The 16,705-nt window shown below is 47.0% G+C and overlaps 1 protein-coding gene across 5 annotated transcripts in view; it reads left to right on the top strand.

The window, feature by feature from the left end:
• The window catches only part of FN1 (fibronectin 1), a 52,184-nt gene extending 36,086 nt beyond the window's left edge, over positions 1 to 16,098 (top strand). For 2 of the 5 annotated variants that reach the window (XM_086751634.1, XM_086751639.1), the window contains 17 exons: positions 24 to 188; positions 876 to 1,031; positions 1,825 to 1,938; positions 3,535 to 3,804; positions 5,526 to 5,713; positions 6,809 to 6,896; positions 7,079 to 7,255; positions 7,497 to 7,586; positions 7,827 to 8,006; positions 8,178 to 8,267; positions 9,061 to 9,527; positions 9,977 to 10,115; positions 11,480 to 11,644; positions 12,570 to 12,695; positions 13,257 to 13,363; positions 13,671 to 13,781; positions 14,193 to 15,037. In XM_086751634.1, coding sequence (XP_086607760.1) covers positions 24 to 188; positions 876 to 1,031; positions 1,825 to 1,938; positions 3,535 to 3,804; positions 5,526 to 5,713; positions 6,809 to 6,896; positions 7,079 to 7,255; positions 7,497 to 7,586; positions 7,827 to 8,006; positions 8,178 to 8,267; positions 9,061 to 9,527; positions 9,977 to 10,115; positions 11,480 to 11,644; positions 12,570 to 12,695; positions 13,257 to 13,363; positions 13,671 to 13,781; positions 14,193 to 14,267 — 2,708 coding nt within the window. In that variant the 3' untranslated portion in view covers positions 14,268 to 15,037. Of the gene's footprint in view, positions 1 to 23; positions 189 to 875; positions 1,032 to 1,824; positions 1,939 to 3,534; positions 3,805 to 5,525; positions 5,714 to 6,808; positions 6,897 to 7,078; positions 7,256 to 7,496; positions 7,587 to 7,826; positions 8,007 to 8,177; positions 8,268 to 9,060; positions 9,528 to 9,976; positions 10,116 to 11,479; positions 11,645 to 12,569; positions 12,696 to 13,256; positions 13,364 to 13,670; positions 13,782 to 14,192; positions 15,038 to 15,078 lie in introns of those variants that run through there. The other 3 variants (XM_086751635.1, XM_086751637.1, XM_086751638.1) reach the window with 3 other exon arrangements.
• The last annotated feature ends 607 nt before the right edge of the window (positions 16,099 to 16,705 follow it).

Below are 16,705 nucleotides of genomic sequence, written 5' to 3'. Positions count from 1 at the left end.
TTTTTCCATCCTACCCTCCTTAGGTGGAAGCAGCCCTGTGCAGGAGTTCACAGTGCCTGGCACCATGTCTACCGCTTCCATCACTGGCCTCAAACCTGGTGTAGACTACACCATCACCGTGTATGCTGTAACTGGCCGTGGAGACAGCCCTGCCAGTAGCAAGCCAGTCACTGTCACCTACAAAACAGGTGAGACCTGTTTAAACAAAACAAATAAACCCACAGAAAAACCCTGTAGCTTTGTGTTGGCTTATCCCCATAAATTTGTATCACTGATCCCTGGTTTCTTTTAGAAGTCATGGGCTACGTTGTAAGCCGATCATTTTCAGTGGAGCTGTGTATTGTGGTGGCCCAGCATGATAATGACATGACACAGAAGGGGATCATGCACTTGGACTTTTGGAGGAGGGAGACCCTGTGGAGTCAATATCTGATTGCTTATGGCAGAGTGGAAATCCTGTTGAGCTCTCATCTCATGGGGTCACTGTTGGCTCAACTCTGGTGCTTCTGGTGCACTGTTGTATTATCTGATCCTTATGAGACCTGACTTTTTAACTCCAGGACTGTCATCTCACTCCTAATCAGGATATAGCCCAGTCCTGCTCCTACTGTAGCTGCAGATAAAGGCATGTAGTAGCCTTTACAACAACAAAAAGTCCTCAGCTAACGTTGATATGAGGTCAGTCACCCACACATCATGGTTAAGGCTTTTTTCGTCTGGGCTAGTGTGAGGGACAAATAAATAGCAACGTGTTTTCTGTTCTGAGAAGTACAGCCTAGAAAAGGAAGAGCAGAATAAAATTCAGCTAGGAGGCAGCCGAGGAAGGAGGGTTTCCTGTACCAACATACTCAGAAAAAACTATTTGTGTTATCCAGAAATAGACACACCATCCCAGATGCAAGTTACCGACGTCCAGGACAACAGCATCACCGTCAGATGGCTCCCGTCAACATCCCCGGTCACAGGGTATCGGGTGACAGCTGTCCCCAAGAAAGGACACGGGCCCACAAAAACTAAAAATGTCCCTGCAGGTAAGAGTACATGACATCCTTTATCTGATCTGTAAAGAATGCAAGACGTGACCACTAAAACCAACGCTGTCGGGCACTAGGCATATGTTCAAAGCCAAGCTTTCCCCTGCTTGTGCCATTTATTTGCCATCAGACTTCAGTTGGGTCTCATCCAGAAGAAGCTAGGGCAAATTTTTGGCCCAAAAGCTTCACATCTTTGACACCGCTGTGCTGCAAAGGTTTGTTCTTGGCAAGCTCAGTGTCTCTGAAAGGCATGTTTCAAAGGAAAGCCATTGGATTTTCTAGCATCCAGCAAAACTTCCTCTGAAATCCTTCTGAAGGTCACATAATGTGACCCTTGGTCGTAGCGTGGACTCAGTCACATAGGCTACAGGCTTGACCTGGTTACCGTAGAGCCTGCCAAGTCAGCTCTCGGGAACACAGCGCGTTTTGTGGGATCTGCAGAGATTAGCCCTCCGGCATGCTTGTGATGCAATTGGGTTAATGGTCAGTCTTAGCCCAGAAAATGACGAAAACTGGTCTTCTCTTGCTTTATTTTTTCTACTGTGCTTTTTACCCTGCCCTTGTAGCTGTGGGGCCTTTGAGCAGGTACAAACTGCAGTTCCCTTGTCGTGCGCTGCCAGAGAAGCATAGTGCAGGCAAAAGGCAAGCTGGATATGTCAGTCCTGCGTCATTTTAATGACATTTATTCATGATATGGCTTATACAGGCCCTTCATTCAAGGCTACTTAGGGGCCAGTTCTCTGCAGCTTTTTGCAGCTGGAGATGGACTAATGTTGTTCTTTCCTGCCAGATCAAACACAAGTCACTATTGAAGGTCTGCAGCCCACAGTTGAGTATATGGTCAGCGTCTACGCTCAGAGTCAGACTGGAGAGAGCCTCCCCTTGGTTGAGACAGCTGTCACCAGTACGTATTTCACTTCACGGTAACAAAACAAATGTTATCTATTGATGTCTGAATCTACTGTGCAGTATCACATCCCCGGTGAAAGCAAGTGGCGGGTGCTTCACAGTCTCCAGGAGAATGCGAGGTGGTCTGCCCTGTGATAAGTACTGTGCAGCTAAATTGCAGGTGCTGGCAAAAATGCAGCTACTCTCCCTCAAACACTGGCAAAATGCAATTTCCCACCCCCTCAAAATGCTGCGCTTCTGATTTTCTTTCACTAAAGTCACAAAGTCTTTTGGGGTTTTGTTTGCTGTCAGCCAATCAGTGGAAAAAAAAAAATGTGCAAATATCTCCTTTCTGGAGCTAGGTGGCAAAGGTGATTACTGTTAAGGGACTGGACTTGGCTTGGGAGCACTTGCCTGTGCAAGGAAGTAAAGGAAACTACGAGTTTTATCAAGAGCTTGGGATGAAGCACTGCAAAAGAAAGGAGAGTTCAGCCCTTGAATTGCTGGATCTGCCTGTACAAAACAGCAGTAGTGCTCTGGGCACAAAGAGGAGGCAAGAGGGGACATTTTGTCCCTCTGGGGTAGGGGTTTACATGCACATTATTCCTTTGCTCAGGCTTGTATTCAAAACCGCAGCTCAGCTCCAAATACTTACAGAATTGTCCTGCAGGAGCTTCTCTGAAGCTTTGCAAAGATGAGAAGAGTCCACATCAATTTAAACCCAACAAATTTGTGGACAAAAATCACCTTTGCCAACTAGAAAATGTAAAAAATTAATATAACTAATATAATATGGCAAATAAAGTTGAAATCTTATAGAAAAGCATAATATAAAATAAAAATGTAATATAAAAATATAAAATGATATGCCAGATCCTCCCATTTTGTGTAACAAATGGGTATAGCTCTGTGGTAGGAAGTGTGCATATCACCCAGTTGCACCTGTGGACGTTCCCTGTGCACTCAATACAAAGCTGAAAAGTTTGTTTCTCACTGATTTTAAAATATAGTATACTGCGTAATTTGCTTTCTTGAGAAGTGTGTTAATTGGGTATTAATTTATGAAAGAAAATAGCGGGGCTGATTCTCCATGGACTGGCGCTTTGCACAGCAGCTTATAACCCTGAAAAGCAAATGCAGCGTGGATCCAAACTTACAGAGTCAGATGGGTTGTCTGGCTGCTTTTAGCACTAGGAACCAGTTACTGGCTCTGATGGTAGAAATGAGTCTTAAAATTCCCATTTCCTTTTTTCTCTTGACCACATTAAGGTGGCTGAATGCCGCTAGAGTTGTGTAAAAGGGGTTTCAGTGCCAAGGGGACTCAAGTATAGGCAAGGATTGGTGTCCTGGCTGCTTTGAAGTTGGTAACACAAGTCCTTTTGGTTTCAACAAGGCCAAGATTGGCTTTCTGCTGTCTGGCACCCGCAAACTCTCAGTCGTACTCTGCATGGGTGTAAGCATGTGTGCAAGGTGCAGCACAGAGGAGAATCAAGTACCCCCTCTCCCACGCAAAACTGAAAACTGCTTTGCATGTAATAGAAATGCTTTTTGTTTTCCTCACCCACAACCTGCTTTTTATCACATAACCTCTTACCGTTAATTTGCCTAACAGACATTGACCGCCCTAAAGGACTAACATTCACTGAGGTGGATGTTGATTCCATCAAAATTGCTTGGGAAAGCCCGCAGGGGCAAGTCACCAGGTACAGGGTGACCTACTCAAGCCCTGAGGATGGAATCCATGAGCTATTGCCGGCCCCAGGTGGCGAAGAAGACACTGCTGAGCTGCATGGCCTCAGGCCAGGTTCTGAGTACACTATCAATATCGTTGCCATTTACGATGACATGGAGAGCCTGCCCCTCACTGGGACCCAGTCCACAGGTACACCTTTAACTACACCACCCAGCAGGCCATGGCAGTGGTGGCTTCTGCCCTGCTGGGTAAAAGCATGCTTCCATGCGCAACTGGTGCTCCACACTGGGGAAAGCCACCGGGGCAGCCAAGAGGGATGCGATTGCTCTTGAGAGATGGCTTAGTTGGTGCTGGAGAGCTGGCTGCCAGCGGAGTCAGCCTACACACACGTTAGGGAAGGCAGGAAAGATCAGCAGGATTGAAGGAGCGGGTTCTAGAGAAAGGAGGGATGTTACTTATAGCTTTATCTCAGTCCTCAAGTGGATCGGTAACGTCTGGTCCCCAGTCTCGGAGCCTGATCCATGGTGAACCGCCTTCTCACAAGGCTCTTGTCTTTAGGATATGGGGCACCTGCAAGAAGAGGCAGTTACCCACAGAAAGATTAGGGCAGCTTTCATCCCCCAGGGTCCTCGCTGTTGGAGCAAAAGATCAGCACAAAGGGCTAGGAGATTTAAAATTCCTTTGTGAAAAAGGAAAAGGAAGCTAATTGCTTGAAATAAGATTACTTCCAGCAACATGGAAACTGTTGCAAAGCTTCCAACATTACCAGACGTGTCTTTATTACAAAGGTAGCACCCTTGTAGTGAAGGTCTCTTGTTCATTTGTGGATGAAAAGTTGGGACCATAATTCCAGGGGTGTAATTATGAGTACACTATCAATATCGTGAACCCCCTGGTTCCTAGTGTACAGATTGCTGTACTAAACCGAAGCAAAGTGCTGGAATGATTGGAGCAACTGGCTGACTACCTGCCAGAAATGCAAATATAGTGGCTTTTAAAACCTGTTCTCTGTAGTTTACCCTTTGTGGGCTGTTCAGAAGCATATCTGAAGTCATTCAAGACTTTCCATTGACTCTTACGAGCTTTAGATTGAGCTTTGAGCAAAGCAATGAGGGAGAATTATCTTATATTTCCACTCTGTAAAATTAGAAAACTTCACAGCAACGTGCTTATAGCGGGCACTGTGGTAAGGTGTATTTTTCCCCTGTTTACAGCCCAAGGATTACCAACAGTAAGGCAAGAAAATGTTTCAATGGATGCTCCTTTTTTAATGCAAACATTTGTTTTTAAAGAGATCAGATGTGTTTGCTCATGAACAGACTCTTGTGTGATGAGCCTTACGGCCACCACAGCTCTGCTTTTCCATCGCCTTGCTCTCTGTGTAGTAATTTACACTTGTGTAAGTGGCTGTAAAATGCTTCCCCTCTGCATTTGCAGTATTTTTATATCCTCTTTGCGATTCCTGAGCCTGCTTCCTACTTACTTTTGTAAATCATCCGTCGTATTTTAGAAATGAACAGAGAGGGAAGTGAAGCAGGACTGAAGTATTAGCTGTGTGTTGAAAAGCAGAGACAGGCAGAAGAATTAAACCAGACTGGCCTACTGCAGATTTAAGCACCTCTCATAAGCCTTCACCTTATATCACAGCAAGTGTTGTTACTCTCCTAACTTCAGGGCTGAAGCATCGAGATCTCCTTATTTCTGCTGAAAAGCGCTACTGTAGATTTGAGAATCGATTCCTGAATACCTTGTCCACTTCCACGGTGCTTTACGCCTGTGTTTGCAGAAGGCACACCGCTTTCCTGCCCGCGTATTTCAGCCCTAAACCTGTCTCAAATTTAGGAGAGAATATTGTTTTATCCAAGACTGTCTTCTTTAAACTAACCATCTGCCAATCCGGATTTTTGCAGCAATTCCACCTCCGACAAACCTGAGGTTTACTCAGGTAACTCCCACCAGTCTTACCGTCAACTGGAATGCACCAAACGTTCGCCTCACTGGCTACAGAGTCAGAGTCAACCCTAAAGAAAAGACTGGGCCTATGAAAGAAATCAACCTTTCTCCGGACAGCACATCTGCTGTCGTGTCTGGATTAATGGTAACTCCTTGCTTTGTGTAATGCAGACTGCGTTGTGGGAAGGAGACGTTAGGAGAACTTGACGCAATTTCAAATTCCTAGGTTGGGAACCTCAGCTGGAGTAGATCATTACAGCTCCTAAGGGTCTGACTCTGTTTGAAGTCTGAGTGGCCATCAGCTGTAACTACCTGTTTCCATAGTTTTTAAAAGGCTAGGAATTGGCTTGCTGAATCTGCATTCTTTTACCTTCCTCATTTAGCACAGAGAGGCTGGATGCCTTAATCGAATGCAAATTATCAGGTTCACGATCAGCAGTTACCCAGTAAAGTGCTTTTACTCATCTTTCACAAAAGAGGTCGGATAAAGCGACCGAATGCAGAGGTTTTCAAGCTGTGACATGGGAGCTCTGGCAATCTATTGCTTACATTTTGTGGATGTCTTAAAAATAAGTAAAAAAAATGCAAGTCTTTTCTGAGAAGGCTTTCATTTGCTATATAGCCATCTTCTCCACTGGAAACATTTTAGGAGTTCCTGAACTGGAAAAGGCTGAAAAACACTGCTTTTATGGTTACTGCTATCTTTTAAAGCTACTGATCTGTTTTTAAGGAGTTTTAGGAATCATTTTCAAAAATGAGCCTTAAACATTCTAATCCCAGTGGACTCTGATGCAGTCAAGGATGAAAGACCATGCTGTAACTTCCACCATTCTCTTATCTTCGCAGCAAGAGCACCTTATCATAGCAAATGGTATCCATTAACCTCAGGAAAAACAGGATGTAAATTAAGTTTTTCTGAAGAGTCAGCTTTGAAGCACAGATTCCAAAATGAGGGATGACAAATAAGCTTTTTCCAGGATTTCCTCTGCTTCTGGATGTGCACATGTGCACTACTAGTATTATCAACAGCGCTGTTTGTCAGGCTCCGTGTCTACTCTTCTATTACAGCTGGAAGTAACTAGAATTATCTCATCAATCCTTCACTGATTTATTTTAACGTTTCATACTTTAGTAACTGGTGACCACGAAATGTGGCTCCACCAAACACTGAACGAGGGCAGGAGTATTTCCCCCCGTGCCAGGTCTTTCTCACAATGTGGTGTCACTTTGTCTGTTCTAGGTGGCAACCAAGTATGAAGTGAGCGTGTATGCCCTGAAGGACTCTCTGACCAGCCGACCAGCCCAGGGTGTGGTCACCACTCTCGAAAGTAAGTAGTGATTCCCCCACAAATGACCAGTTAGCATTGTGCTGGGTGCAGAAGTAGAGATCTTAATCTGTCTCAGATGTATGGATCTACACAAAGCTCCAGCAAAGGCCTTGACAAACACCTAACTGGTAAGATTCACAGTCCCCACAGTACTGACAGGAGACCTTTTCCTTCTGGTGCAGATGTTAGTCCCCCTCGCAGGGCCCGTGTGACAGATGCCACTGAGACAACCATCACCATTACCTGGAGAACCAAGACTGAGACCATCACTGGCTTCCAAGTTGATGCCGTCCCAGCAAGTGGCCAGAACCCCATTCAAAGGACCATCAGCCCTGATGTCAGGACTTACACAATCACTGGTAAGTGAGGTGCTTCTGCAGGTGCAGGAGCTTCTAGGGTCATATCAGAAGGTACACTAGGTTCTTGGTTTGTAGTTGAATTTCCTTGATGAGAAATACTGTAGGAACAAAAGATGGGGAAAAAAAAAATATCTGAGTCATAAAGACTCATCTCCAAGAAGCAGCTGTTGAAAGGTATTCTGATGCCCTTTTTAAATGGCTTCCTCGATTAGCTAACGTTTATGTTTTAACTTCATTTTAGGCTTGCAGCCTGGCAATGACTACAAGATCTACCTTTACACTCTGAACGAGAACGCACGCAGTTCCCCAGTAGTGATCGATGCCTCCACTGGTAATGATCTTGTCTGACTTTTCTGCTCGTGCTAACACACAGTAATGACGTACGGGTCAGGCAGTGTCTGATCTAGACATGGATCTGATACGTCTATATCTGATCACATATAATACTCACTGTGACTCACAGCAATCTCTTTTGCTCCTGAGTTTGAGAAAGGTGTCAGAAGATGCAGTTCAGATGAAGAATACGCTTGCCTTTACTGTGTTCGACTTGTTTCCTTTTGTTTCCGCCTAGCTATCGATGCTCCTTCGAACCTGCACTTCCTTACAACCACAAGCAACTCCCTCCTGGCGACCTGGCAGCCCCCGCGAGCCAAGATCACAGGCTACATCATCAGATATGAGAAACCTGGCTCACCAGCCAAGGAGCTTCAGCCTCGCCCTCAGCCCAGCACCACTGAGGCTATCATTACTGGTACCTGTCTCTGGTTTTGTTTGGGAGCCCTTCACGTGAGACACGTAAATTTGAAGAGAGAGGGGGAAGGCACATACCCACCTCTCATTCTGCCTTAGATCCCCCACAAAATCATAAAAGAAGAGCAACTCTTAAGTTTAACGTTGCTTTGTGGCCTTCCTCCCTCCCTAGGTTTGGAACCAGGAACCGAATACATCGTCTACATTATTGCTGTGAAGAACAATCAGAAGAGTGAACCGCTGGTTGGCAGAAAAAAGACAGGTAAAACACAGATCTGGATTGTTGTGTGTCAGTAGGAGATGTCTTCCACTTGGGGAATACAGTCTCAGGACTGAATTAATGATGTTATTTAAAATATCCTGTTCACACTATTGACTTTTATAAGTCAAATAGGCTTTGTAAAGAGGTTTTCCTTTCTGGAATGTAGGATTCTGAAATTCCTTTAGTCACATTTAGCTGCATTTGAACACTAAGAACAGAACAACACGCTTGGTGCTTGATTCTTGCCTGGGTACCTAATTGATCATTAAATTAGGGTTAACACTCATATTTCCTTGTAGCACATGATGGCATCAAGAATCCATTTGTTACGCTCTTCACAGTGCAAGACTGAGATACTTGTAGCAAGCAAAACACAAGCTGTGTATCCAGATGTGATCAGGGAGCTAGTTTCTTACTGCACACCAGTGATTTTTCTTAAACTCATAACCTGTGAATCTCTCTTGTAATCATTTCTTCTCAATTTGAGCAGTGGTGGCTTCTTTGGGTTGCAGTGTTCAAAACTGTTGCTCAGCTGTATGAAAATTTCATACCAACACACTTCTTATGCCTACGTATGAACGATAGACGCATATATTTATATAGTATATAAATATATAGAGAGCTAGAAATTACCTTCACTATCACGATGTGGTCATAAGAAGTGTGTTGCATCTTGGGATGATTGCTAATCTTTGGTGCTTGGAGCGGTGTACAGCATCCACTTTAGCTGTTTAATATCCCATTGTTAATTTGCCGCGCTTTGCTTTACGGCTTTTAACCTCTCTTTGGCTAGATGAGCTTCCCACGTTGATTACCAGACCGCACCCCAACCAACCCGACATCCTCGACGTACCTTCCATTGACGAGGGGACCCCTTACTTCACAAACAATAGGTATGACAATGGAAACGGTATCCAACTTCCAGGCACCTCTGGGCACCCGCAGACAATAGGACACCAGGGTCAACAAGTCTTTTTTGAGGAGCACGGCTACAGACGGCCCGTACCCACTACAGCAACTCCTCTTAGGCCGGGGTCAAGACGGCAACCGCCAAACGTAGATGAAGCAATTGAAATCCCTGGGTACCAAGTGCCTATCGTAGTCGAACCTTCGTACCCGCACTCCCGCGGGCCCCGGCGCAATGACACCACGGGGCAAGAAGCTCTTTCTCAAACAACCATCTCTTGGAGGCCGTTGCTGGAGAGCTCCGAATACATCATCTCGTGTCAGCCAGTCAGCCAGGATGAAGATACGCTGCAGGTAACTGAACTGTCTTAGCACAGGAACGCTGTTGGCCTCACCTGTGGCGCCAGATGTCTCTTGGGAGATAAAATTGCTAAAACAGAAAGCCCTTGAAATGCTGTCAGTAGCAGCGGTTCATCGGGGAAGGGGGCAGTCAGGGAGATGACAGAGAGTTTCAAAGGCTGAGGTGCTGCTTCAAGCCAGAGACTCCCTTAGCCCTTGTCCTTTGTCTTCCTTGGTTTCTGTTTCCCTGAAATGATGGTAATAACATATCCCTTATGAACCATAGTCCAGAATAGCCAAGTTTAACTGGTTTTGTTTCAATTTCTAAGGGGAATGGCCTGGCTCCATCATGGTATAGAGCGTAGAAGTCAACCTAAACACCTTGTCCTTCCTGTGAGGGGAGTGACACCTAAGGAGTAAGCACTCTTCCCTTTCCGGTGACTTGGCGTTGCCTCTTGTTGCAGTTCAGGGTTCCTGGTACTTCCTCCAGTGCTACGCTCACTGGTCTTACAAGAGGGGCCACCTACAACATCATAGTGGAAGCCCTGAAGGATCACCGGAGACAAAAGGTGCTGGAGGAGGTGGTCACAGTTGGCAATACTGGTGAGTAAAAGCTTTACGGAGTCTAGGTGAACCTTTTACTCAAGACAACCTACCTGGTGCCCAGGCTTGAGAGTAGTTCAGAAAGGAAACTTCTCCTGACAAGGAGAGTTCATCACAGGACACTAGGACAAGAGATTTGTGAAGTCCACTGACCCTGTATAACTAACTGCTGGTGTGACTAGAGCTGTTTTGGTCTGTCATGAGGAATGTGCTCCTCTAGGGTCAGTGCCTGAGAGAAACCAAGAGGCCTGGTATTTGCTGCTCTCAAGGGAAGGCAGGGATCACCCTGCGTCCCAGATTCCTGCACGGCAGCAAAGATCTGCTGTCACAATGACACACCATGCTTACGGGAAGGAGCCAGTGGCCAGCTTAACTGCTCTGTCAGCCATTTGCCATGCGATTATCCAGCGGCACCGCTAGGCCATCCTGGAGGTCCGGCAGCGGGGCAGGCTGCCCGCAGAAATGCTGATTAAGCACAAACAGGCAGCAGTTAGAAGCCATGTGACCAACCACACGTCCTTGTGGTCCGAGGACTTCCCGCAGCTGCAAGGCCCAGAGCCCACACGTGCCCTGCGCAACCTGGGCTTTGCTTTTACCAGTGCAGGGTCTGGTCAACAGCTCTTTCTCTCCCTCCACCTCTGCCTATGTGTATTTTGAGGTCAAAAAGAAGAGGAAGACAGGATGGGAGAAGAGGAAGAGTTACAGATTTACTTTCTCCACACGCTAAACCTCTCCATGCAGCCTCCTACTGTCCCCCACCTCCCCTTCCAGCACCCCAACTGCCCCATGTCTGTCACAGACTGAACAGGGAGCATTACCTCTTGACCCTGCTCTGGTGGTTATAAAACACCTCCCAGTCAAGGCACTGGTGGAAACCAGTCTGTCCAACAGCATGGTCTGATCTCCTCCCATTCCCCTGCCATGAGTTAGGATCTGAAGTGCCTCGAAAAAGTGCGTGTGCAGCTACCAACCTCCTGCTGTTCTCCAGCATCGCACAGCACCTTCCTCTTAAAAAAACAGGCTGTCAGGTTGTCGCTCTCCAGCAGCAAATGCAAAAACTCATGCTTGCCCGAAACTTGGCAAATCAAAATGAAAATAACCTTTGTGTCAGGTTTTTTGGTGGTTTTTTTTTTTTTTTATCATTCAACTGCTCTGACACATGCAAATGGAAAATAAATCACAGGGAGTCTGGACTGGGAGTCTGGACTGCTGACAGAGCCATCAAGTATATGCCAATGGGGTGGCTCCATTACTGCCAGGATGCTGTAAGAAGGAAAAATCCCACGTATTCAGTGAAAATCATTTTGTCTTTCCGCAGTTCCTATGCTCTGTGTGATGTCTGTTTCTCTTTTCTTTCCTTCCAGTGTCTGAAGGATTAAACCAGCCAGCTGACGACACCTGCTTTGATACTTTCACTGGCTCCTTCTATTCCATCGGCGAGGAATGGGAGCGGTTATCTGAAACGGGCTTTAAGCTCTGGTGCCAGTGCTTAGGCTTTGGCAGCGGGCATTTCAGATGCGATTCCTCTAGTGAGTAGCTTGCTTCTGACCATCATAGAATCATAGAATGGTTTGGGTTGGAAGGGACCTTCAAAGGTCATCTAGTCCAACTCCCCTGCCTGTCTCGAAACTCCCTAAGCGCTCACAGCATGTTTGGCAGAACCCAGCTGATCCAAACATGAGGCGAATGAACGCAGGCTCTGAAGTTTTGAAACCAAATCGGCGTTTTGCATCACGAGAAGTGATGGAAAACTTCGGTTACTTCTGAGCTGTGCGGCTCACCTAGTACTGCCTTTCGCTGCCTCAGCAACAATCCACTAAGCTTTATTCTTTGCAGGACTGTGGTTTACGTGGAAGAGCATCAAACGTCACGGAAGGGAAGGGAACAAAAGTCTGTGATTTAGTGGTTTAACGCAACACGTACCCAACTAATTTAAATTATGTTTTTAAATTGTGCAGTAAGCTGAACAATGAGGGTATTGCTGCAATTTGCATAGACTCAGAGGAAGACACTTGTTTTACAGGATTAATATTTATATTTCATCATTTGATACATGTGGTTTACTCTTTACATTTTGCAGTCTCTATGATACAGTTTTACTGGGTATTTGCTCAAAAAAGAGCATTTAAAATATTTTTCTCTCCCTTTCTACCCCATGTCTATTAAATTCCCTGTAATTTCTCTTCCTCTCCTATTAGCCAACCCTCCTCTCCCCCTCTCCAATCTCTGTCACATCATTCTTACTCTTTCCCTAAGAACCTCTGCTTCCCAGAACTGTGCCAGTCCTCTGCGGTTAAAAGCTGCAGGAGCTGAACCCATTTCCTCCGCTGGGCTTACACGAGCTGAAAAGATTCTTTCTCCTGCCCCGAGACAACACCCAGCTGTTCTCCTCCCACTCTGTCACTGCAGCGTGGGGTTTAACTCCTGCTTCTCTTCTTCCTCTGCCTCCTCCAGAGTGGTGCCACGATAATGGTGTCAACTACAAGATCGGGCAGAAGTGGGACAGGCAAGGGGAGAACGGCCAGATGATGAGCTGCACCTGCCTTGGAAATGGAAAAGGAGAATTCAAGTGTGAACCTCGTAAGTTGTCTCCTGATGTCCATTTAATTGAGCTCCCGTTCTGGAAGTTCCAGCATCTCAGGGCTGCTCCCGTTCAGGTCCTGCCACAGGGACAGACAGAGTAGCAGTAGGTCTGATTCGGTGACAGATTGAATCTGTTCTTACAAGAGCTGAAGGCAAATTCCCAAGCTTAAAAAGAAGAAAACCCTCTTTTGTTAGCTAAGGTCACGACCCACTCAGCATCTCTCTGCCTGCAGCCCTGGAGCCACACAAGAGGGACACGGTGTAGATGACCCTCATCAGTAACACTCTCTGCAGGGCCTGTCCCCTAAAGATCTTCTAGACTTCACACTGCAAATTAAACTGCATTGCCCTTCTCAGACAAATACCCTCGTGTTCCAGTTTAAAGTGTCCGGAGAGCTGTAGAAATGACCCATGTTCCTCCAGACCAGTCAGTGAGCCTCTGGTCAAACGGGGAGAGCGCACTGGCCGGAGGCTCCCGTTCTGGTCACCAAGCTGCTCTGAGAAAGCTTAAAGCCCAAGCACAGACCACGCGACTGAGCTCTGCCTGTCCCTCCGCAGATGAGACCACGTGCTACGACGATGGGAAGATGTACCAGGTCGGAGAGCAGTGGCAGAAGGAGTATTTTGGGGCCATCTGCTCCTGCACTTGTTACGGAGGACAGCAGGTGAGCAGCAGGGACTGGGCAGGCTGAACGCAGGGAGCGAGGAGAGCTGGCTGCGCTGGAGTGCAGTCCTCAGCCTGCCGGGTTTCTGGGCAGGTGGTGTCTAATGCCTGGCAAAACCAGGACCATATAAGAAGAAAGTTAATTAGTAGGAGAGCTTAAGTACTTGCAAGGACTCGGGGTCGGGGCCTGCGTGGTCTAAAATGGGAGGAACCTCACGGGTGGTGGTGGAGCTGTCCCCACGTGTATGAGTACCGGCAGCTCCTTGGCCATCTGTGTCGGCGTGGTCTGACCAGTTCTGTGTCTCTAGGGCTGGCGTTGTGACAACTGCCGCAGGCCCAGCGTGGAGGTGGCCCCCGAAGGCTCTGCTGGCCACACCTACACACAGTTTACGCAGAGATACCACCAGGCCACAAACACCGTGAGTACACTTCCTTTCTCTGCTCTCCCTTCCTATGGCACGAGGTGGGGTCTGTGTAGGGCTGGAGGGGTAAGGGCAGCATGAGGCTTCTGCTTGACCAAGAGGTGCATGACAGCTCCTGACCCAGCAAACCACCGCTCTGCGCAGCACAGAACGTACGCCTGAGCTTGCCCTTCCACACACAGCGCACAGCGCCGCGCTCACACCAGTGGGACTTCCATTTACCCGTACTGGGCTGCGCCTGCATGCTCTGGCCGCGGCGGTAGTGCATGTACTGATTTCCTGGCCCTCACTTGCTTCTGTAAACCAAACAGCCACGTGGGCTGGCAACACCTCTCAGCCCAAAACCACAGCACAGAGTGTCCGTCCTGCCAGGACAGAGCGCTAACCGATTTCCTTCCCTCCTGACAGAACGTCAACTGCCCCATTGAGTGTTTCATGCCCCTAGATGTACAGGCAGACACACAACATCCACGGGGAAAGTAACATCCAGCAAGACTTCTTGCGGCAATGGCAACAGACAAACCAAAGTATAAATACCCATCTGCCACCATTACCATCCAAACTGGAGTGATGCTAGCAAAACAAAAACGCATCTTTTGAGAATGGCTCTCGGGCCCTTTTCCCAGCTTCAGCTCAACTCACAGCTTCTCCAAGCGCCACTCTTGGAGTGTTTCAGACTTTTCTCACGATCGATAGCGATTGTCGCGGTTTTGTTCAAAGCATTGAATGCCAGTCCGTAGTTTCAAATTTTAAAGAAAAAAAGGGGGAAAGATGCTAAATCGCAGATTGGTGGGGGATCAAAATATGAAGCGGGAGGGAGGGTGTAGAAATTCAAGGTTCCCGTGCTACGCAAAGAACATTTGAGTACAACATTACTGACGTTTAGCGATAGGAAAGTCCACCAAACACTTCTGCTTTCACATAAGCGTGCAGCCAGCAATAAGATAGGAACAGCAAATCCAATCACTGTGATATTTAAAATATGCACAGTCTTAATTCTTTCTCAACCATCCTAGTATTTTTTTCTAGCTGTATCTTTATATCTCATACTGTTATTTATCAGTTTTGTTCCCCTGACCTTCAAGTGTTTTTATATGGGAATAAAATGTATTGAAGACACTTAGTATGCAGTTGACAAAGAGGAATTTGGTGTAATTATGATCAGTGATTATTTTTATACTGTAAGTGCCAAAGCTTTACTACTGTGGAAAAGAAAAAAACAACTCTTTTAATAAAAAGATTTACAAACCAGACAGGCACTTTAAGCTATTCTCTTTGCTACCATGGAATCTAGGATGAAGATTGTTTTTATGAGCTGGAGTAACATTGCCTTGAAACAAGATGGAACAAACCTCTCCACGAAGCGTGAAGTAAACCTCGAGAGAATAGCTGTAGAGCAGTTTGTTAATTAAAGGCTTCCAGCTGCACCCCCCTGCCCCCGTAGAGCGCAGAGACTCTCTGAGTATGTATGCCACGCTTCAGGGGGCAGGGGCTTGCTTTGCACGGGGGAGAAAAGGGGGAAGAAAGGGAAAATATTCCCTGCTTTGGGCATGAACTGAGGTGAAGAGATGGTCCTCTAGCCAGCCAGGCGCTGAAATACCTAGAATCAAATATGCTGTCGGTGTTCGAGCTGCCAGCGTCAGCGAGGCCATCCACCCCCGTGAAGCTGGCTGTGTTCAAAGCTTAATTTGGACCCGGCGGCTCCCCAGCAGCTCCAAACAGATTCAGGGTCCCCAAGACCCTGCCCCATGCCTCGCCCCTGGGGAAGGCCACAGCTCACCCCCCTCTGCAATGGAGAGTAATTTACCTGAGACCATCGCAAGGGTTTACAGCGGGGCTGTCACCCCCTGCTTTCACCTCCCCGTCTGCGACGTGGTAAATGCCAATAACAAAATCCCAAACGGAGGTTGTGTAAGCCCTAGGGAGCACGCTCTCGGGCACTGCCATGGGAATCCTTCCCTTACCTCGCAAAAAACCAGAGGGGGGGTCAGACAGCACCAGGGTTACAGGCAAAGACCGCTCTCAAGTCTGCTGTGCTTCTGCAGGGTGGGGAGGGAGGTAAATGAAATTCTCCTCAAAACCTTTTCTAAAACAAAGCCGGTCTTGATTACGATGAACCAAGCTAGCATTAAGTCAAGCCCAGTTAGCCTGCGCTGCCAACGCTGCAAAATCCTGTACAGCATTTGCAAATAGAGAATGTGAAAGGTTCTACCATGACTCCTCAGGCCGCGTTCCCCTCTTGGCTACAAAAGCACTGCGTTACTCAGGTCAATGGATTTCTCCGGATTGAATAAAGCAGAGTTTGAAAATAGAATTTGGCTCCTTGACACGAGAAACACACATGGCAGTTGCTTTTCACAGAATGCTATCTATAGAGCAACCGAAACATTTGCACGTAGTGAAACAACTGCCGCAGAAATCAGTTCTGTCCCACCAACGTTCAAGAGCCAAATGAGCATCTAAAATGCATGAGAACTAAAAATGGCGTAGACGGACACACAGAAGAATACTTCCCTGGTGAACCAGAGCTCTGCTCGTTTGTCCTTCCCAAGCAAGGGTTCTGTGTTAGTTCCCACCAATTGCAAAGATCCCGACTTAGTTGCTTTGCCACAAAGTCCTTCACTTCACAGACACAAGTATCAACCACAGGCCTTTCCTTTCAGAAACAATCAGGAACAAAAAAAAAAAAGAGGATTTTTTTTTTTTGAAGGTTCCCATGCTTCACCCAGGCCCTAGCGCATAAAGAGCAGCTGGATCTCAAAACACAGGCTGGATTTGTACCCGTGCTCCACCGGAGCACTAAGATCAAGTGATGTCCAACCCGGGTCACCTTCAAGGCAGGGATGAAGGGAGCATCTGCCCCTAACAGATCTCCCCTAAGCAGGCAGCTTTCAAATGCCCTGGGCTCCCAAACATGGTGC

Source organism: Chlamydotis macqueenii, chromosome 6, assembly GCF_036417535.1.
Source record: "Chlamydotis macqueenii isolate bChlMac1 chromosome 6, bChlMac1.mat, whole genome shotgun sequence".
Classification (NCBI taxonomy): domain Eukaryota; kingdom Metazoa; phylum Chordata; class Aves; order Otidiformes; family Otididae; genus Chlamydotis; species Chlamydotis macqueenii.
This window is presented reverse-complemented; position numbering and strand designations above follow the sequence as displayed.